At 43.8% G+C, this 23,224-nt stretch overlaps 1 protein-coding gene across 1 annotated transcript in view; it reads left to right on the plus strand.

Moving 5' to 3' along the window:
* Nucleotides 1–23,019, plus strand: part of LOC133832935 (uncharacterized) — a 30,316-nt gene extending 7,297 nt beyond the window's left edge. Inside the window, exons 3-5 of the mRNA XM_062263208.1 lie at nucleotides 5,183–5,401; nucleotides 22,641–22,665; nucleotides 22,757–23,019. Coding sequence (XP_062119192.1) covers nucleotides 5,183–5,401; nucleotides 22,641–22,665; nucleotides 22,757–23,019 — 507 coding nt within the window. The remainder of the gene's footprint in view (nucleotides 1–5,182; nucleotides 5,402–22,640; nucleotides 22,666–22,756) is intronic.
* The last annotated feature ends 205 nt before the right edge of the window (nucleotides 23,020–23,224 follow it).

Consider the following 23,224-nt stretch of genomic DNA (forward strand, 5'->3'; position numbering starts at 1 on the left):
TTATTACGTCCTCTCCATCTATCGGTGGAGGCCTATCCTCATCCCGAGATCGGGAGTTATTATTCTGTGTTGCCGGAAGCGCGGCTACTCTCTGGCTGGCAGTAGCCTGTCCAGTATTCTGGTTTTTGACATACTGCCGGAAATAACCTCTCGAGATCAATCCTTCGATCTCGTCCTTGAGCTGTCGGCACTCATCAGTTGTGTGGCCGGTGTCCCTATGAAATCGACAATACTTGCTGGAGTCCCTCTTGGACTTTTGATTCCTCATAGGATTCGGTCGCCTGAAGGGGACCTGGTTTTCATTAGCCAGGTATATGTTTTCCCGGGACTCGTTGAGCTCGGTATGCACTTTATATACGGAGAAATATCTTTCTCCTTTTTTCTTCTTTCCTCCATCAGCCTCGGGATTATTTCCCTCGCTTTTTTTTCTCTTGGAAGGATTCTCCTAGGCAGGCTGTGTAACTAGAGGGTCAACCGAGGTTGAGGAGGAGTTAATGTTTATCGTTGTAGTTTCGGTCTGCGAGGTCGCTTTGAGTGTTGACCTTGCTTCCTCTACATTAACAAATTTCTGCGCCCGTCTGTTAAACTCGGTTATCGACCTCACCGGTTTCCCTTGTATGTCATCCCAAAGTGCACTCCCGGGTAAAACACCAGCTCGGATGGCCATCAAGTGCCCGCTGTCATCCACGTCACGAGCTCGGGCGACCTCTAGATTAAATCTTGTCAGGTAGCTCTTTAGTGTTTCGCCTGGTTGTTGTCGGACGTTAGTCAAAGTGGATGCTTCGGGTCTGACTCCCACCATAGCCCGGAACTGCTTCTTGAAGTCTCTAGACAATTGATCCCACGAAGTTATAGAATGTCTCTTGTACTTCTCGAACCAACTCTTGGCAGGCCCGGCCAATGATGTTGGAAACAACATACATCTGAGCTCGTAACCTACGTTACTAGCTCTCATAATAGTGTTGAATGTACTCAGATGGCTGCATGGGTCGGTTTTTCCTTCAAACGCTGGGACGTGAGGAATCCGGAACCCTTGGGGGAACTGAGTGTTAGAAATATTGGGAGCAAACGGCTCGAGTTCCTCATCAGAGTCCTCATATCGACCGTTTCCTCGCTCATTCTTCAAAAGCCTAAAGGCTTTTTCGAGCTGATCGATCCTTTCTTGTACTGGGTCCTTAGGCGGCGTTTGGAATTGATAGTCATTAATCGCGATCCCAGGCTCGCGTCTCCGTGAGGGATCTCTACGCCCATTCAGATGATTCCTAAGATCCGGGTTTGTCTGATCTCCCTTTCCCCTGCTCTGATTCAGGTGATTGCGCAGGTCGGGATGGCTCTTGTGATTCCCAGTATTTTTACGACCCCGGTCGTGTTTACTGACAGACCTTGTTTCTCCGGACTCATCGCTAGTGAAACTCATCGATCGGTCATTTCGTGGTGGATCCTTTCTACGTCGCCTCGTCACTGCAGTACGAGATCGGGACGTCTGACTTCTCTCGGATGGCGCGCCTTTCCGCCCCTGGAACGTCTCCCCGTTTCCTTGTCTCTCCCCTGTACGCCCTTGATCCTGATCTCGACCAGGTTGAGCGTTTTTGCGGGGAGGTGAAGGATATCTTATGGGAGACGGAGGAAACCGTATAGGTGACGGTGGTTGCCGTCCTTGCCTCGGCCTGGAAGGTCCAGAATTTGCCCGAGATGGGCCGGTTGCGTTTGGTGCGCTACCAGGAACCTGAGTCCGAGCCTCGACAGGAGCTTGGTTGTTCTCAGTTCCTGCAGGCACTTCCACAGGTGGATTAGGCGAGACCCGAGCTCGGGTACTCCTCTGAGGCCTAGAAGGAGCAGATGGCTCTGTTGGTGCTGGAGGCTGAGCTGGCCTCCTTGTGTTAGCATTTTTTCGTGGACGTCCACGGGGCTTTCGGGGAGGAACGTGTACGTCCCTTGGAGGAGGGGCTCGGTCTTCGCGCGGAGGTGGGGGCTGAGCCACCTGCGCCTCCGCGGCTATCCTAGTCAACTCCTCGTTACGTTTGTTGGCATCTGCCAGCAGTTGTTTCAGCTGCCGATTCTCCAATTCTACAATAGGGACATAACGCTCAGGGTTATAGTACATGTCCTCATCCCTTGGTTGTGGAGGTGGTCCCCGGGAATCAGAGGACCCACTCCTTTCATCAGCGTCCGGGTTCTCCATTGGTTGTTTTCCAGGACGCCTTGGGTAATTTTCTTCAGGAGTGTTCTGATTGTTTGTAGCCATGAATCTCTCAGGGATGGATGCTTGAGGCTCTCAATGAAAGCACCAAACTGTTGACGCCGCTTTTCGTCAACAGATAAAAGAAGAGAGCACGCAAACAATTAAAGACAATGGCTAAAACAAACAAACGAATCAGACACGCGGTTTTTACGTGGTTCAGCAGTTAAATCTGCCTAGTCCACGAGTCTCTGTTATTAATCTCAAGATTATCTCTGAACAATCCTTTAGCATGAATTCTCCAGAGTTTTCTCTCAAGAATCAGAAATTCGATCCTTTACAATGGTGCATGCCTTCTCTATTTATAGAGAAGGATGCAGAATACTATCCCACATATTTTGGGTAGTTACTCTTTTGTGAATAAAATAAATGGCTTTAAATGCCTATAATCAGATATAAAAGGAAACGTCCTTGAAGACCAGGAAACGCATAACTGACCAAATAATATCCCACGATTCTTGGGGATTTACATTAATAAATGAGGATCATATCCCATATCTACAACACTTGTAGACATTCAAGGTAGTCATTGCGTATCTCCAAGGCTTCACGTCATTGTGCGAGCCGCTGACACTTCCCGAGCTTACATTTCTTTCGAGATGGCATATCGAGCTCGAGATCCCTGCTCCGAAGTTGCATCTGAAGATGAGGGGCTCACAGAGCTATCCTTCGAGATCGAGATCATTTCGAGGTCACCATATTCGAGATCTGTATCACACTTTGCAGGCTCCGATTTACAATCGTAGAGCATACCCTTAACCCTCACGAGACCATTTAATGCGAACTCAGCTTTCGAGGTCATATTTTCTACGGCTCGAAATCTGGGTATAACAGCGCTGATATATTTCCTTAGTATTATATGCTAGGAAATTTTTGATCAATAGGCTTCTACATTTACGTGGCCATACTAGGTGTTGAATCTCTGGTTTCAAATCCAATTTTTGTGTAGAACAAACCCAAACATGGTTTCTTCATTTTTGGGTTTTCAAAATTTAAAAGACGTATCTTGCACACCAAGATATTTGGGTACACAATCTTGGTTTTTAAAGAATGCACGATACCCCACGTTACCTTTTCTAAATAACCGCCACCTTTTTTCCCTGATATTTCGGGATTTTCAAAAAGTTATGTCCACTCTCCTCCTTTTTCCCGTAGAATGCATGTTCTGATTCTTTTATAGGGTTTTAGTATCGAGCTCGTTTTGTTCCTAAACTCCGAGCTCGCTCTATCGAGCTCGTAATTCTTGCATGCATGGCCCTCACCATTTTTTCTTTTTCGCTAGATGTCACAGAATCTGGAAAAACAGTGGGGGTCGTTGCTGGCAATCCCTTACTCGTCAAAAACCCCGAGCCCGGAGTCGCTGTTCGCTCGGAATCAACGCCGGATTCGGGAGTACGAGCTTGCGCGCGAGCAGGAGGATATTCGAGCTCATTATCGCCGTCAAATAGACGAGGTTATAGAGAAGAAGAGGAGAACTCTTCGGGAGGCCCTTTATCCAGAGTTCAACTCAGGGCCTAGGCTGATTCCCCTTGACCCCGCATTAAAGGTCACTGTCGCGTACAGTCCAGGAGAACTTCAATTTTCACTAATGGGGGAGCCTTCTTCCTCGTAGTCGAGGAAAGAAATGTTCAAGGTCGAGCACTATTGGAGCTCAGTTACCTCGACTAGTCAGATAACTGACATCTTGGCCCTCCATGGCCTTAGTTTGCCAGGTTCTTTGAAGTGTCGAGCTCCGGCCGCCCACGAACGAAGTTGTTTCGCCCCCGGGGACCGTGACGCCAAGCTGAAATACGCGACATGGAGCCAGGAACACATGAGGGCGGGGGCACTATTGCCTTTGAAGTCTTTTTTCAAGGACTTCACAAATTTTGTTGGGTTGGCTCCGTTCCAGCTCAACACCAATTCTTACAGGGTGCTGTCTTCCCTGAGGTCGCTATACCACGAGCTGGAGTGGGAAGGGCCTTCGCCTGAGGAGATTTTATATCTCTTTTGTCTGAAAAGCAACCCCTCCCGAGCTCGGGGAGGAGATGAATTTTACTATCTTTTGAGCTATCCCAAATAGAAGAAGGTCTTTGAATATCTCCCTAATCATCCACCGGATTTCAAAAAAGCTTTCTTCTGGACAGACGGTCTGTCCCCGTCTCGACACTACTCGTTCAGGCGGATTCGTAAGTATTTCAATTTCTCTTATTTCTGTGCTCGGGATTTAGTTGTAGGACCCGTACTTAGTTGAAATGTGTCTTGCTTTTCAACCAATTTTCAGCGTCCTACCCCTGACGAGGCAATGAAGGGGCATAGGGAGACCCTGCTCCAACTCCCTCATGGTAGGAGGTCTCTCCTGTACCTTTTACATGAGGATAAGCTCCGAAAATGCGGACTTTTGGGGGAGGGCCAGCCCACCTCTGACTGGTCCACTAAAAATTATGAACACTGGGAGCAGGTGCCTTTTCCCACAAGCGTCCTCCTTCCGAGGAGAGAGGTGAGGCCCCCACTTCCAGTTCGCATAAGGAGTCCGCCGTCGGGGAATGAGGCTAATGACGAAGCCTCGAGCTCAGATTCGGATGAAGGTAAAGCCCTCCTTACCTCGAGAATGTGGTCGCCCACCATACTAAAGCATAAACCCAATAGGTTAGTCTCATGCCCATATGATGGATACCACTTCTACATATGGAGTTAGGTAGACGACTGTGTTCATAGGTTTGATAGTGGGCTCGGGAAGTATGACACCATGTATACTTCGGACGAGGTGTGGAACGGGATAGCTATCCAATACGGGACCAACGATTATGGGGACCTTTCGAGGTTGTCACCCACCTATAGGGAAGGTACTCCCCTTGCTTCTTCTCAAGATGGGGGAATTTCATGGTCCCCGAGCTCTAGTTCGGGGAAGAGTTCCAGTTAGGTTTTTTCTTTACTTGGTTTTTTTTTTTTTAATTTTCCAAGCTTATTATCATTATGTCTAACTCCGATTGGAACCGTGCAGGTGCCATGGACTCCGACCTTGACAATATCATCGAGAGTGGTGGTGCCAAAAGGACCAAGCGTCCCAGGGCACCATCGCGAAAGGTGGACCGGTCCGCCAAAGTTCCCAAAAGGACCGAGAAGACACCTCCTCCCCCAGCTCTTCTTGTTGCCGGCTCCATCACGGCGCCGTCTTCGCAGGTCGGTGCCGCAACTGTGGCATCGACTTCGGAGGTCGATGCCTCTAACACGATCGAGCCCCAACTTCCTGCAGTGGTTCGATCGACACTTGGTCCACCTTCTAGAAAGCCTTCTGCTTCTCGAGCTCAAAAGCTGTCAGTTTCCACCCACATGGATGCATATGTGGTTGACAATGCCGCTGGGTCTCATGGGTCTACGCTGGTCTCGGATGTTATGTCCCGGATCGGCCAGAGCTTTGGCAGTCTCAAAGCTCCCCAATGGCAATGCTTGAACGACACCCAAGACTGCACTGTCCTTTATGAGAAGAGTATCGAGCTCGCTGCCGCGGTAAGTGTCCTTCTACAGTCCTACTTCTTGGTTATAATCACACTGACCTGGAGCTAATGATGATTTCTTCCTTTGTCAGTCTCTTGCCTTTACTGCCCAGCTCAACTATAAGTTGAACAACGAGATTCACTCGAGCAAGTCTCATGCTCAGGAGGCGAAGGATCTCCACCTCAAAGCAAGCGATGATCTGAAGGCAGCCAATGCAAAGCTTGATGCAGGAGCTAAGGAACTTGAGGGCATGGCCTCCGAGCTCGGGAAGATGAAGGCAAAGCTCGAGGAGCTTGAGAAGGAGAATGCCGAGCTCGCAGATCTTAAGAAGGAGATCACTCGGCTCCAGGAGGACAAAAAGAAGCTCGAAGAGGAAAAGGCCGCCACCTTTGACATTATGGAGGATGAAAAAGCTCGTCTCCTTGCTGAGTACAAAGAGAAGAAGGACCAGGCGGTTGACTCGGCCATGTACCGAATGTGGGCCAACAATGAAGACCTGGATACCAACTTCTTAGGTCCTCACGAGGCGACACTTCTTGACAGGTGGAATGCTCAGCTTGAGAAGGAAGAGGCTGCTCAGGAGGCCGCTTCGGTGGGAGCCCAGAAGGATAGTCATGCTATTCGTCCTGAGGAGTCTGGTGCTGCCGATACTGAGAAGGCCAAGGAGACTCCTCCTTCTTAAATTTGATCTTGGGGAAATCATTTATTGGGGTTGCGTCCCCTTATTTTTGTAATTATTTTAATTTATGCCCACGGGGCTGATACAATTTCTTTTATTATTGACCTATATATGCTTTACATTTCTTAGCTCGAAATATTTTGCACATTTTATATTGATGAATCATTTATGTTTATTTATTCGTACAAACATAGTGTGGATTTAGGCTCAAAACTCGATGCACTCATGCATAGTTTGTTCGAATTATCCGCTTCCGACCTCGTTATTCATCAAAGTCGGATATTACTTTAACCATGAACCCGAAAGTACTTATATGGTATGTAATGTGAATGGTTTGGTTATATCTTTTTTGCTTAGTTACTTTTCCTCGTCCTCGGTTTTTACTCCAAGGTTAAGAGTTCGAAACTATTTTTCTTTAAGATATTCCAGCCTCGATCTCGACTTATCCCGAAGTAGTGTTAGGTTCCCACTTATCGTCGATTAGTTTTTTGGCTGGTTTGTTCCAAACCTTTTAAGTTTGCACATTTGGTTAACTCCAAACGTTTTTTGTTTTTGATAATTCGGTTATGTCCGAACTATCTAAGCTCGCGTATTTGGTTATATCCAAATACTTTATGTTTTTGATAATTCGGTTATGTCCGAACTATCTAAGCTCACGTATCTGGTTATATCCAAATACTTTATGTTTTTGATAATTCGGTTATGTCCGAACTATCTAAACTCGAGTATCTGGTTATATCCAAATACTTCATGTTTTTGATAACTCGGTTATGTCCGAACTATCTAAGCTCGCGCATCTGGTTTTATCCAAATACTTTATGTTTTTGATAATTCGGTTATGTCCGAACTATCTAAACTCGCGTATCTGGTTATATCCAAATACTTCATGTTTTTGATAACTCGGTTATGTCCGAACTATCTAAGCTCGCGTATCTGGTTATATCCAAATACTTTTATGTATTTTTTATTTTTTAAGCTGATGGTATATATACCAATGATGCCCCCTTAATATCCTATGAGTGTGACCATAGGTTATTAGATTAAGAGAGATTGCAAAAATAAAAAGAGATAATATATTGAACGAAATAGATCTTTATTTGATGGAATTCAAAAGCAAACAAACTAATACATATAGAAAATCATGGTTATAGGCAACACTTTTCCTACACTACTGATAGTAAGGTCTAAGGTGTTCTCCATTCCATGATCGTGGTACCAGGCTCCCATCCAATCTCGCAAGTTTGTACACACCAGGACGGATGATTGACTCTATCTGGTATGGTCCTTCCCAATTCGGCCCGAGCACTCCAGCTGCTGGATCTCGTGTTGCCAAGAATACGTGTCTCAACACCAGATCTCCCATTCTGAACTTTCGATCTCGAACCCTCTTGTTGAAATACCTGGTAGTTCGTTGCTGGTAAGCAGCGTTTCTCAGCTGAGCCTCTTCTCTCTTTTCTTCAATCAAGTCTAAGGTTTCCTCGAGCTGAGTGTGGTTTGAACTTTGATCGTAAATCTAAGTTCGGATCGTTGGGATTTCGACCTCGATGGGCAACATTGCCTCGCAGCCGTATGCTAGAGAGAACGGGGTATCCCCTGTTGATGTTCGAGCTGTGGTCCTATATCCCCAAAGGACTTGGGGCAATTCTTCGGGCCACCATCCCTTCGCTTCCTCCAACTTTTTCTTCAGAGAACTTTTGAGAGTTTTGTTTATAGCTTCGACCTGGCCATTCGCTTGAGGGTGGGCTACTGATGAAAAACTCTTTATTATGCCGTTTTTTTCACAAAAGTTGGTGAACAAGTCGCAATCGAACTGGGTTCCGTTGTCGGATACGATCTTCCTTGGCACCCCATATCGGCACACGATGCTTTTTACCACAAAATCAAGGATCTTTTTTGAAGTTATAGTCGCCAATTGTTCAGCCTCCGTCCACTTTGTGAAGTAATCCACGGCGACCACAGCATATTTTACTCCGCCTTTGCCAGTCGGGAGAGAGCCTAAGAGGTCGATGCCCCATACCGCGAAAGGCCATGGGGAAGTCAACATGGTCAGCTCGGATGGTGGAGCTTGGGGTATCGTGGCGAATCTCTGGCATTTTTCGCATTTCTTCACGTACTCGAAAGAATCCGTTTTGATGGTTGGCTAGAAATATCCTTGGCGTATGATCTTCTTCGACAGGCTATGCCCGCCGGTGTGATCTCCGCAAAATCCTTCATGAATTTCTTCAATGATTTTCTTAGCTTCGGGAGGGGTTACGCATCTAAGTAACGGCATGGAATACTCCCTTCGGTATAGCCTTCCGTCCAAAATGGTGTAACGAGGAAGTTGATACATCAAATTTCGAGCCTGGTTCTGATCTTTTGGAAGAATTCCATTTTCGAGATAATCAACTATTGGGGTCATCCAGGTCGGCTCTGTTTTGATCATACACACATCTTCCTCTTCTGGCTCGTTAATGCTAGGTGCTGATAGGTGTTCTATGGGTACAACATTCAGCTCTTCATTTTCGGTGGATGTGGCGAGTCGAGCTAAGGCGTCTGCATTCGAGTTCCGTTCTCGGGGAACCTGTTCGATTGCGTAAAACTCGAAACACTCCAATGCGGATTTTGCCTTCTCCAAATAAGCTGCCATTCTTGTGCCACGAGCCTGGTATTCTCCTAGGATTTGATTAACCACGAGTTGGGAGTCACTGTAGCAATGTATAGCTCTAGCTTTGAGCACCTTTGCTATACGAAGTCCCGCGAGTAAAGCCTCGTATTCGGCCTCATTATTCGACGCTTTAAAGCCAAATCTTAAGGCAGAATGAAATCTGCTCCCTGCGGGGGTAACCAGAATGACCCCTGCCCCCGCTCCATTTTCATTTGATGAGCCGTCGACATAAAGTTTCCACAGCTCGTGGGCCGTGGTTATTACCTCGTCGTCGGCTATACCAGTACATTCCACTATAAAGTCCACCAATGCCTGTGCCTTAATGGTCGTTCTTGGGTGGTAGGTGATCTCGAACTGTCCGAGCTCAATAGCCCATTTAAGAAGTCGACCTGAAGCTTCTGGTTTAGACAAGACTTGCCTAAGCGGTTGATCAGTCAGCACATGGATGGGATGCGCCTGAAAGTAGGGGCAGAGTTTACGAGATGAATGAATTAAACTGAGCGCGAGTTTCTCCATCAATGGGAATCTTGACTCTGCCCCCAGTAATCTTTTACTGATGTAGAAAATGGGTCTTTGCACCTTCTCTTCCTCTCGAACGAGCACTACGCTTATCGCGTGTTCAGTGGTTGAAAGGTATAGGTACAGTATTTCTCCTGTTTCAGGTTTTGACAGGATGGGTGGTTCTGCAAGGTGCTTTTTGAGCTCCTGAAAAGCCAACTCGCATTCCTCCGTCCATTCAAATTTCTTACCTCCTCTTAATAAGTTGACAAATGGAAGACCACGGTCCGTAGATTTCGAGATGAATCTGCTTAGGGCTGCCATCCTGCCAGTCAAACTTTGGACATCTTTGTGCCTCCGAGGTGAAGGCATGTCAATCAGGGCCTTGATCTTGTCAGGGTTAGCCTCGATTCCACGAGAGTTTACAATAAAGCCCAGAAATTTTCCTAAAGACACCCCAAAAGTGCACTTCTGAGGATTTAGCTTCATGTTATACTTTTTGAGCACGCCGATGCACTCTTCGAGGTCATCAACATGGTTCTTGTTGAGTTGAGACTTGACAAGCATGTCATCAACATAAACCTCCATGTTTTTCCCTATTTGTTCTGAAAACATCATGTTTACGAGCCGCTGGTATGTAGCCCCAGCATTCTTGAGCCCGAATGGCATAACATTATAGCAGTATAACCCTTTATCCGTGATGAAGCTCGTATGTTCTTGGTCGGGGGCATGCATGGGAATCTGGTTATATCCAGAATAAGCATCCATGAACGACATCAGGCCATGCCCCGCCATGGCATCCACGAGCTGGTCAATCCTTGGTAACAGAAAACAGTCTTTTGGGCAAGCTTTGTTGAGATCTGAGTAATCAATACAGGTTCGCCACGTCCCATTGGGCTTTGGGACCAACACCGGTTTGGCTACCCTGTCAGGGTAAAAGGCATCCCTAATGAATCGGTTTGCCTTTAACCTATCAACCTCCTCCTTTAGTGCTTTCTTTCGGTCTTCGTCCAGCTGTCTTCGCTTTTGTTGCTTTGGGGGGAAGCTTTTGTCAATGTTCAGTGCGTGGCTTGCTATATTCGGGCTTATCCCCACCATGTTTGAGTGTGACCACGCGAAGACATCCTGGTTTTTCTTCAAAAAGCAAATTAATTGCTATTTCGTCTCTTCTTGGAGGTGTTTTCCGACCTTCACCTTCTTCGAGGGATCAGCTTCCTCGAGCTGAATTTCTTCGAGCTCCTCTAAAGGTTCGAGGTCAACTTTCTCCCCAATCCTTGGATCAATCTCTTCGTCAATCTCTAAGATCGTTCTGTCTTTGTTTTGTATGATGACGAGTGCTTGTGCGCTCGTCTGTTTCTTTCCTCTCAAGGAGATGTTGTAGCATTCCCTCCCTGCTAATTGGTCTCCTTTCAATGTCCTGACTCCGCTAGGGGTTGGGAACTTAAGGGCCAGATGCCTTACTGATGAAACTTCCCCCAGCCCGACCAGGGCGGGTCTCCCGAGCAGCACATTGTAGGCTGATGGTAAGTCTACTACCACGAACTCCATCATCTTGGTTGTCGAGACTGGGTAGTCTCCCAAGGTCACGGGGAGCTCGATGGATCCCATGCAGGCAGTTCTTTCTCCTGAAAAGCCATACAAAGTAGTTGCACACGCTTTCAGGTCGCGAAGGGAGAGTCCCATCTTCTCGAGGGTTGCTTTGTAAAGAATGTTGACTGGGCTCCCATTATCTATGAGAACTCGGTGGACCCTTTTGTTAGCCAGCTGAAGAGTAATGACCAGCGGATCATGGTGAGGAAACTGGACATGGGATGCGTCTTCCTCGGTGAAGGTTATTGGTTGTGTCTCAATCCTCTGGCTTTTTGGGGCCCTAGGTTCGGGTTCATAAGGAGACCCATCCCCAGTCTTCAGCTCGTTAACATATCTCTTTTGGGCGTTCCTGCCCACTCCTGCGAGATGAGGCCCTCCCGAGATGGTTATTACATCCTCTCCATCTATTGACGGGGGCCTGTCTTCTTCCTGAGCTCGGGAATTGTTGTTTTGTGTTGTCGGAGGCGCGGTTATTCTCTGGCTCGCGGCCGCCTGACTAGTACTCTGGTTTTTGACATATTGCCGGAAGTAACCTCTCGAGATCAATCCTTCGATCTCGTCCTTCAGTTGTCGATATTCATCGGTTGCCCGGTGTCTCTGTGAAATCGACAATACTTACTGGAGTCCCTCTTGGATTTTTGATTTCTCATCGGGTCCAGACGCCTAAAGGGGACCTGGTTTTCATTAGCCAGGTATATGTTCTCCCGAGACTCATTGAGCTCGGTGTATACTCTATACACGGAGAAATATCTCTCCCCTTTCTTTTTCTTTCCTCCCTCGGCTTCGGGGTTACTTCCTTCGTTCTTTTTCCTCTCGGAGGGGTTCTCCGTGATAGGTTTTGGAGCTGCTGGGTCCGCCGAGGTTGAGGCAGAGTTGATGTTTATCGTTGTAGTTTCGGGCTGGGAAGTTGCATTGAGCGTTGACCTCGCTTCCTCTACATTGACAAACCTCTGTGCTCATCTGTTAAACTCGGTTATGGACCTTACTGGTTTCCTTTGCATGTCGTCCCAAAGGGCACTTCCCGGCATTAGGCCGGCTCGGACAGCCATTAGGTGCCCACTGTCATCCACGTCCCGAGCTCGGGCGACTTCCAGATTAAACCTTGTTAAGTAACTTTTTAGTGTTTTGCCCGGCTGTTGTCGGACGTTAATTAAAGTGGATGCCTCTGGTCTGACCCCCATCATTGCTCTGAACTGCTTCTTAAAGTCTTTAGACAACTGCTCCCAAGAAGTTATTGAGTGTCTCTTATATTTTTCGAACCAACTTTTGGCAGGTCCTGTCAATGATGCTGGAAACAACATGCACCTGAGCTCGTAACCCACGTTATTGGCTCTCATGATGGTGTTGAACGTGCTCATGTGACTACACGGGTCGGTCTTTGTAATGCCCCAAATTTTCTATTAAGGTTTAAGACCTTGATCAGGAGGCCGGGAGGGCCATAATTGATTTATTATAGTATTTAATGGTTATATGCATGTTTATGTGAATTATATTATTATATGATGGTGAATGCATGCATATGGGCTCATTTGTTAATTATGAGGGTAATTTAGTAATTTGGCCACTGAGGGCGTAATTGTATATTTTGGGTGCGTGATTGTGATTAATTAATATAGCCACATTATAAGGTGGATTGGCTCGAGCCATCGACATGAGACAATCATGAGATGTAAGTGTTCGGTCTAGTCATAACGGGTTTAAGTTCGGGGCTCGAGATGAGTCTCGGGGTGAATTTAATGATTAGAGCATTACCGGGAATTAAAAGGGTAATGGGGTGTGATTTATTGGTATTTGGGAATATTGAGAATAGCAGGAATTGGAGAGCGTTAATTATGATTAACGGTATAGGTTGAAAAGGACGATTTCACCCTTGGGAGTGCTTAGAAGCCTTTAAATGACCTAGGGGCATTTAGGTCATTTGGCTTGGATATGCATGAGGTTTAGAAGGCTGTAGAAGGCAGAGTAAAACAGAGTATATCTTCTCTTTCTTCCTTCCATCCCGTACAAGCATCCTTCCTCACCTTTCTTTGGATTTTGAGAGCTCTAATGGAGGTGTTGAGCTAGTAAATCAAAAGTGGCAGCTAGGGAACCTGTAACAACCATCAAAGGGGATTCAAAACTGTGTTTAAGGTGAGTTCTAGCCAATGAATTCATGTGTGCTCTGTTTTCAAGTTTTGGTTTTCAGCTTTTGATTCTTGTGAGAAGTTTGGATTCAAAGGGGTTTTGATGGGTGATTAGTTTGGGTTTTGATGAGGAGAGGTTATGGGTGGTGTCTAGAGGTTTGAATGAGTGTTTGGAAGGGGTTTTGGACTAATTTGAGGGGCTGGTTCTAAGGGAAAACCCAGGGGCAATTATGAGTTCGCGTGCTGGTTTTAGGCTGAACTGGGCTCGGTGCCGCGGCACAGCTTTTGCGTGCCGCGGCCCAAGCGTGTTTGGCAGATGGGGCTTGGAGGCGTGCCGCGGCACAGCTTTTGGGGGCCGCGGCCCATAAGGCCAAATTTGCTAAAAAGTGGTTTTTAGCTTAGGGATTCTTACCATAGGCCTCGGGGTTGGACCTAGTACCCGGTTGGGTAGTATTTGAGGTCTCGGGGGCTGGGATTTTGTTTGGGAACCCTCAGTTATCATTTTTATTAATGATACTTTATATTTGGTTATGACTAGGTGACCGCTAAAGGACTAAAAGTTGATCATTCTCAAGGGTCGTTCTTTTAATCGTTCTAGCTCGGCTTTGAGGTAAGAAAACTGCACCCTGTGTATATGTGACATGCATGGCTATTATGAAGCATGTTAGTTGATTAATGAGTATGGCATGTGTGGTTATCATTGATGCATGTCGGTTGATTATTAAGTATGACATGCATGGCTATACTTGATGCATGTTGGTTGGCTATGAAACGTGACGTGCATGGCTGTTATTGGTGCATGTGGATTGCTGGATATATTGCATATGATGCATGAGAAACATGTGATTGGGACATGCTTTATATACTGAGTATGATATTGTCCAGAGCGTGAGCCTCTGTGTATATGCATGGCCCTAATAGCACTAATACCTGTTTAGTAAGCGTGCTAAATGCCTCGTTTATGGATATGGAGCATGAAATATGTGATTGGTGGCATGTCTTACTTGTGATTGACACTGACTAGTCAGGGACCGACTCTAAAGTCGAGAATTTCGCATTGAATGGCTCTATGGCATTAATGCTAGACCGACCCTAAGGTCGATGATTATGCATTGAATGGCTCTATAGCATTAATGCCAGACCGACCCTAGGGTCGAGGAACTTATAAGCGCTTGCCTGGCTTACAACCAGATGAATATAGCCAAGGTACATGACCCCGGTGACTGTTTGTCACATGGCTAAGGGACGTTGTCCATAGTTTCGACTCTAGAGTCGTGAGGAAGGTTATGTTGGTGACTAATCACCTTGCACCTGTCCTAATCAAGCTTATGTTGAGAATCATGCATTGAATGGCTCTATGGCATTAATGCCAGCCCGACCCTAAGGTCGAAGAACTTATAAGCGCTTGCTTGGTCTATGACCAGATGTTTATGGCCAAGGTATATGACCCCGGTGACTGTTTGTCACTCGGCCAAGGGACGCTGTCCATGGCACGACTCTAGAGTCGGGAGGAAGGTTATGTTGGTGACCATTCATCATGCACCTGTTCTAATCAAACTTACGAAAGGATCACTTATCAGTTGAGCCCTGGTGACCCTATCGTCACATGGCTAGAAAGAGCGATGCTCATTATTGTGACTTTTAGCTGTTGTCACCTATTTGCTTGGACTGATAGTCCTGAATGGTTATTATGATCGTTGTTGATATTATATCATGCTTTATTATGTTTTCTTGCTGGGCTTCGGCTCACGGGTGCTACGTGGTGCAGGTAAAGGCAAGAGGAAGCTGGACCATCCTTGAGTTGGAGAGCTTAGGTGATGACGTGTACATATGCAGCTGCTCTTCCGCCATGGCCGAGGTTTAAAGTGGAACTAGGGTTGAACCCTGTTTTGCCGCTTAGAACGGCCTGTTGTAAATATTTTCTGTAATAAACTCTGAGATTATATTTTCGGGATCCCAATGTATAAATTAAACGTTCTAGTGAAACGTTACATCCTAACCAAAGTTTTTAAACCCTAAACCGCTAATCATACTTAGTTCACGATTTTGGCCAAATGACTCGATTAGCGAGTTTAGCACTGTTTACAAGGCACACCGTAACGGTCCCTGGAGTTTGGGGCGTTACAGTCTTTCCCTCAAACGTTGGAACGTGAGGGATCCGAAACCCTTGAGGAAATGGAGTATTGGAAATATGAGGAGCAAATGGTTCGAGCTCCTTGTCAGAGTCTTCATATCGATCATTCCTTTGCTCGTTTTTCAAAAGCTTAAAAGCCTTTTCAAGCTGGTCAATTCTTTCTTGGACTGGGTCCGCAAGAGGCACTGTCTGGAATCGGCTGTCATCGATCACAATCCCAGGCTCGCGTCTCCGCAAGGGATCTCTATGCCTATTCAAGCGATTCCTCAAGTCCGGATTTGTTTGGTCACCATTACCCCGACTCTGATTCAGGTGATCTCGCAGGTCGGGACGATTTTTGCGGCTTCCAGTATTCTTACGACCTCGGTCATGCTTACTGACCAACCTGGTATCTCCGGAATCATCACTGGTAAAAACTCGTTGCTTGGTTATTTCGTGATGGATTCTTCCCACGTCGCCTCGTCTCCGCCGTGCGAGACCGAGACGTTTGACTTTTCTCAGATGGGGCGCCCCTCCGCTCCTGGAAAGCCTCCCCATTTCCTTGTCTTCCCCCCGCACGCCCTTCGTCCTGATCTCGAACGAGTTGAGCGTTCCTGCGGGGGGGGGGGGGGGGGGGGTAAAGGATATCTTATGGGTGATGGAGGGAACCGTATAGGCGACGGTGGCTGCCACCCATGTCGCGGCCTAGAGGGTCCAAAATTTGCCCAAGATGGATCGATCGCATTTGGTGCGCTCCCAGGTATCTGAGTCCGAGCCTCTGCAGGGGTTCGGTTATTCTCAGTCCCTGCAGGCACTTCCACAGGCGGGTTAGCCGGGGCCCGAGCCCGAGCCCGAGTACTCCTCTGGGGCCTAGGTGGAGCGGATGGCTCTGCTGGTGCTGGAGGTTGAGTTGGCCTCCTTGTGGCAGCATCTTTTCATGGACGCCCACGGGGTCTACGGGGAGGAACATGCACGTCCCTTGGAGGAGGGACTTGGTTTTCGCGCGGAGGCGGGGGCTGAGCCACCTGCGCCTCTGCGGCTATCCTTGCCAACTCCTCATTCCGTCTGTTGGCCTTTGCCAACTGCTGCTTCAATTGCCGATTTTCAAGTTCCACAATAGGAACATACCGCTCAGGATTGTAATACATATCCTCATCTCTTGGTGGAGGAGGTGGTCCCCGGGAATCAGAAGACCCACTTCTCTCTTCAACATCCGGGTTCTCCATTGGCTGTTTTCCAGGACGTCTTGGGTAATTTTCTTCAGGTGTGTTCTGATTGTTAGTGGCCATGACTTTTTCAGGGATGAATGCTTAAGGCTCTCAATGAAAGCACCAAACTGTTGACGCCATTTTTCGTCAACAGTGAAAGAAGAGCACGTAAACAATAACTAGAAATGGCCAATTAAAATATGACAATACACAACACGATTTTTTACGTGGTTCAGCAGTTAAATCTGCCTAGTCCACGAGTCTTTGTTATTAAACTCAAGATTATCTCTGAAAATTCTTAAGCATGAATTCTTCAGAGTTTTCTCTCAAGATTCAGAATTTCGATCCTTTACAATGGTGCATGACCTCCCTATTTATAGAGAAGGATGCAGAATACTATCCCACATATTTTGGGTAGTTACTCTTTTTGTGTAAATAAATTAAATGGCTTTAAATGCCTGTAATCCGATATAAAAGGAAACGTCCCCTGAAGACTAGGGGGCGTATAACTAATCAAATAATATCCCATGATTTTATGGGATTTACAATAATAAATGCAGAACACGTCCCTTATAGACAACACTTGTAGATGTTCAAGGTTATTATCATATATCCCCAAGGCCTTATTCTCCCAGGTTTCTCATCAGCTTTCGAGCTAATGACATCTCCCGAGGTCACATGGCTTCGAGATTATACGCGCGTCAGGCTCGGAACCCTTGATCCGAGGTCATCCCTGAGGATAGATGCGTCTCGGGAGCTACCCTTCGAGATCGTGAATATTTTGAGACCACCACATTCGAGGTCGTCTCAGTCTTCCAGGCTCGATTTTTAATCCTGGAGCATACTTCAAACTTTACGAGTTCATTCGTTGCGAATCCAACTTTCGAGGTTACATTTAACGTGGCTCGAAATCTGGGTATAACAACTTGTATGTTCTAAGAAGTAAAGTATTATGGAAGTGAAAGTCCTATGTTTTGATATGCCATGATAAGACAAGTGCTATGAAGCATGTAATCTCTATGTTTTGATGTGAATTGAATTACATGTGCTTGTATGATGAATGAAAAGAAAAGGTTGCTAGCGTGCTTAACGCAACGCAACAAATGAGTTACTAAGGATATGACGTAACTCAAAGGGCAGACGCGTCGAGGTTATTCAAGGACCTACGATCCTGTTTACCTCTCAATGGAGGTTTTACCACCCTATGTTATACTAGTTACCTCAAGATGTGACATGGACAGCAGAGGTGTCATGATCACAAAGAGTATGTTATGATGCATAAATGTGATGTATGACTATGTTTTCAGTTATGATTATGGAGCATGAGTATGATGATGTTATGTACTGACCTTTTTTATTATACATGACCTTCCTGTGTTTTTTCTTGATATTGTTGTACTTCCTTACTGGGCTTTAGCTCACCCCCTTACTTTCCTCCTTTCAGGTAAATAATAGGGTTTCTCTTTGTCATGTGTTGTGATGTGGAAGGTTCCAACGTCTAAGTATGTACAACATGGGATGTCCCGTGAACGAACAAACAATCAATATGAGTGTCGAGATTAGAAGAACTTATGTTATGAGTTTTATTTTCAATTACGCCAGTGGGACTTAAACTTTTTTTTTTAACATTGCATATTAATACTTTATTTTTATTTTTAACTATTGAGCCCAAACTTCCATGTTTTATCAATGCCCCACTAAGTTTTTCCTTTAAGTGGTAATTTTCTATTAATTATGACTTGAGTGATATTTTTATAAAAGAATAGAACTAGGGCGTTTTACAACATTATACTTGTATAATTTGTCACAAAGTTCCAAAGCTATGTCATCAGTGCTCGAGCATGAGTAGCAAGCTCGAAGGTAACAATCGTCTTCCCCAAGAGATGAGTCTGAAAGACCGATCAAGCAAGGAGATAGCAACAACTACAACGATGAGCTCGAAGATATGTGTAATCTCGAAAGCGCTTTGGAGTAGTGTAGCGTCTCAGAATTTTACTTAGTTAGATAGTAGTAGCTTGTGCTGTAGTATTTTAGTTTTCGTGGTTATTGGTTCAACCTGGAATTTATTTGGAAACTCATAGAGATAGTTATGGATTATATAAGCTTAACCTATAGTTTAGAAATATTAATTTTATCATAATGTTTGATTAATATAGCTGGTCCTAGAAATATTATTTATTATAACATAAGGATTAGATAGAATAATTAAGGATGTGACATTTGTCACATGTATGTTTATTAAGGATTCTAGATGAATAAATTAATCAAGGATAAACCTAGGAAGTCTAGAACCTTCCCTCAGATGTTAGGATCCTGTATTACTTAGTCAAAGTGGTTTAAACAACTTTAAGTGTGCTAAAAGTGTGCAAAAACGTGTTTCATATATCAGTGTAAGCCGATATATCGCAGCTATAGGGGCTGATATATCGCTTATGATGATACGGAAAACACGTCGACTTCGCACAAACGGGAAAATGAGGCAGGCGATACATCGCCTATAGAGGGCGATATATCGGCTCCCTCAGCCATTTTTGAAAACTCCGTGGAATCCGAGCTAGAAACAACCCTCAACAACTTGGACTTTCTCTTTAACGATTTTGACCGAGTTCTGGGCATCTGTTGAGTATAAAATTCAATTTTTATTCATTTACTATTCATTTTAATGGGAGTTAGTTTCACTCCTTGAACTCTATATATAGGACCCTTCACTCAGCCATTTGCATCATCTTCCAAACATTTCTCAGAGCCTTCAAGCTGTTAAATTTGTTCTAGATAGAAACACTACGGTTTTGGGGTTGAAAGCTTTCAAATCTAAGCTTTTCTAAACACTTGGGAAGTAAGCTAGAGTGTGATTTCAGTATTGAGGTGTAGATCGAAGTTCTAAGCAGTCTAAGGTACTCTTTATCCTCGGGTTTAGTTCATTGCTATTCCTCTTATTCTTTTCTTTTTCTTCAAAACCTAACTTGTTATAATGTCTTTTGGTTAGGTGTTTGATTTTCCTTGAAACTTAAGGTTTTCGGTAAGTTCTTATCTTGATGGTTTAGATCTTATTTTCATCTTCTTTTCTTTAGAAAAATTATGGCTTTACTGTTTGGTTTTAGGAGTTTCCAATCCTGCACTTGTGTCCAATACCCCGGTTTTGGTAAGGAAAATAAGGTAGAATTTATGTAATATGTTTATGTAGAGTCCAAGAACTTTACTTAGCTAGTTAGATAGTAGTATTATAGTATTTATAGCATTATCTTTGTAACTATGGATTTTTGGTTCAGACCGGGAATTATTTGGACATTCATAGTAGTACTTGTAGATTTTCTAAGTTTAACCTATAGTTTAAGAATATTAATGTTAACCTAAGGTTTGATTATATGACTGATATTAAGGATAATATTTATTATACTATAAGGTTTAGATAAGGACCAATAGGATTTTAAGCACATGTTATGTATGGATGATTAAGGATTAAGTATTTTGAGGATTAAATTTAATAAGGGTAAAAGTTTGAATGCTATAAGGTCAGTCAGCAGCTTTGAATATGTTGAGGGCTTAGTCAAGGCTGTTTACTCCGTTCAAACTTAGCTAAAAATGTGTAATTTCGTGTTTAATTAATCAGCGTGTGCCGATATATCGCAGCTATAGGGGGCGATATATCGCAGCACGTAGATACGGAAAACACGAGACGATGCACGACAGCCTCGGGCATACTGGCCCAGGCGATATATCGCCTACAGGGAGCGATATATCGCCTCCTTCAGCATATTTTGAAACATTTTGAATTTGTTTTCCATTAAGCCATTCAACCTCTTGATAAGTCCAGCACCTTTTTGAACGAGTCTTCAGCCTCTGCTGAACGATTATTCAAATTATTTTCACCTAAAAAGCTATTATTTTTATTCAACTAAAATTAAGATCCTTTCATTCCTAAACTCTATAAATAGGACCTAGTACCCAGCCATTATTCACCTTTTACTCTAAGTTCAGAGGCTGCAAGTGCTAGGAGAGTGTGAGAGTTAAACACTTGGGTGGGGAAATCATAAGCTTGATCATCATAAGCTTATCAAACACTTGGGGAAGTAAGGTTTCATAGTATTTCGGTTCGAGGTTTAGATTGGTCTACAAGTCTTCAAGGTATTTCTATACCCTAGTTCATTGGTATTATGTTATTTTCTTTCTCATAGTCTTCTAACCTTATTCTTATTTTGGTTAGGAAATCTAAGAACTTGCACATAAGTTTTTGGTAAGTATGTTTCTCCAAGGTTTAGTCCTTCCATTCCTTTCATTTCTCTTTTTCTTCTATAGACTCACCTTTTCTTAATGGTTATTAGGAGTGTTCCAAAAGTCCCAACGCTGTCCTCTTATCCCGGTAACTTTGGTAAGGAAAATAGGATAGAATCTATATGTTTTATGCTTATGTTATCTTATGTTTTATGTTATGAAATATGTTATAAAATATGTTATGAATATGTATGTTTGTAGGCTTGGGCATATGACCCATATGACTAACAAGACCCTAAATAAATTATGGCCATATGACCTACTTAGCTAGTAGGACCCCACTAATCTCATGGGCATATGACTTGTTTAGTCTATGGGACCCCAAGTAATAATGGCCATTATAGTATGTGTATGATAAAGTGTTATGTTACGTTTTTTTATGTTTCTTATGAAATTATGTATATGAACTATGTGTTAGATTTTTCCTTGCTGGGCATTAGGCTCATTCCTTTTTGTTTATATGTGCAGGAAAATAGCTATAGTGGCGGTAAGATTCATGGATGCTTGGGAGAATGTGTATCGGTGGTGAATGGAGTCAAGGAGTCGAGAGTTTGATTTTCGAGGATGTAGTCTTGTTTTACCTTTTTATGGTTTTACATGTATTTTTCCGCACTTTCTATGTAACTCCTTTTCACTTTAAATTATGTTTTGTTTTAAAGACAATGGGATCCCATATCCTACTTATTTTATGAAAGTAACTCTTATTTCTACAAGTTTCTAATAAATTTATGGTATTTTCGCAAATGTAAGTTTTATTAAGGATTTGTATGTATAGTTTCGTTAATGGTCCAAAAGTCTAGAGTAGTGAGTCATTACAGTTTATATGTTATGTGATTTTATATATGCATGTATGTTGTTTTTATGTCTTTTAGTCGCTTGGGAAATATGGTTGCTTAGATAGCAACTAAGCAAATCCCAAGATTTTAATTGTTATCGTAGACTATAGTTATGTCTAAACCTACTTCTAAATAGTAGCAAGAGGACTATAGATGGTTTCGATCACATACTACGGTAATGAGTTAATGACCATTAATATTATATTCCATTTTAATGTTTTTACGTCTTATGTTTTATTTTATGCTTTAGTAGTTTTTCCTTACTGGGCATTAGACTCATTCATTTTTATTTAGATGGTGTAGGTAAATGAACATGGAAGGCGAGACAGATCCTAGGTGGCTTTGGCATGTGTATTGGGAGAGGACTAAAGAAATGGACTGATGGAGTCGATCGAGGATGACATTGACATTTGAGTCTTTTATTTATGTATTTATGATTTCTGCATTTAGTATTTGAACATTTAATTAAATGTTTCGTTTTTCTTTACGATTTTATGTAATAATAATGAGATCCTGTATTTTGGATTTTCTATAATAAAGTTCTATTATGTAATGAATATATCCAAAATATAGTAGTATGACTTAGTAGTTTCTAAAGGTCCAAGGTCTTTAAGTTAGTTGGGTCTTTACAAGTAGTATTCAAGCTCGAAGACGCGTTAAATTAATGCACAAAGATGCTATTGGGAAATCCCTACAATCAGGGGATTTAGTCCAAACCATTAATTAACCCTATTGTTTAGGGATGTTTATTCATAATAAATTCGATCAATTGTGTTTATACTAGGAGATTTTTTATCCCGATTTAGACCTGATATGCATCTTATAATATCCCAAAGATTAAGGGAGAAATCGTGGAACCAGACCTATACATAGTATGAGAATAGTCATTGGTAAACACACGTCATTTTGTACTAAGAAACACTCTGTGAAATTGCTCTTCCTTGAAGCTTTCACGCAGATTCTAATAAAAGTGACTCATGGACGTAGGTTGATTTAAACTGTCAAACCACGTTAAAATATTTGTTCTTCTTTTCTTACTAAATCATATACTTGCTTAATTTCTCTTATTTTTAGTTGACAAAAAGCGTCTTCAACAGTTTGGTGTTTCCGTTGAGAGCATTAAGAAACTTTGTTCTTTCAAACCTTTCGTTGAACAAGTGATGGGTGCACCTGTTGGAAACGTTCCTGGGACTGGAAATGGTCCACCATTACCCAGAATCCTCGAGGAGAATACTCCCCAACCAGAGGTATCTCCCCAACAGCTTGGCAAAAAGATAATGAATGAGGCAATTCCTGTCGAAAGGAATGCATCATCAACTCCACAAGAACCTAGCTAGGGGTCTAGGCCACCAAACAAGGATTATTATAATCCTGAGAGAAACGTGTCAATGGTGGAGTTGGAGAATTGAAGGTTGTGAAAAAGTGTGGCTAAGGCCACGCAGATGAATGAAGAAATGATGAGGAGGGCTGTAGAATTGCATGGGCCCCCACGTTGAGCTAGGGGACATCCTTGAGGTAGCACTACGACAAGGGTGGCCGAGC

The sequence above is a fragment of the Humulus lupulus genome, chromosome 4 (genome assembly GCF_963169125.1).
Source record: "Humulus lupulus chromosome 4, drHumLupu1.1, whole genome shotgun sequence".
In the NCBI taxonomy this organism is placed as follows: Eukaryota; Viridiplantae; Streptophyta; class Magnoliopsida; order Rosales; family Cannabaceae; genus Humulus; species Humulus lupulus.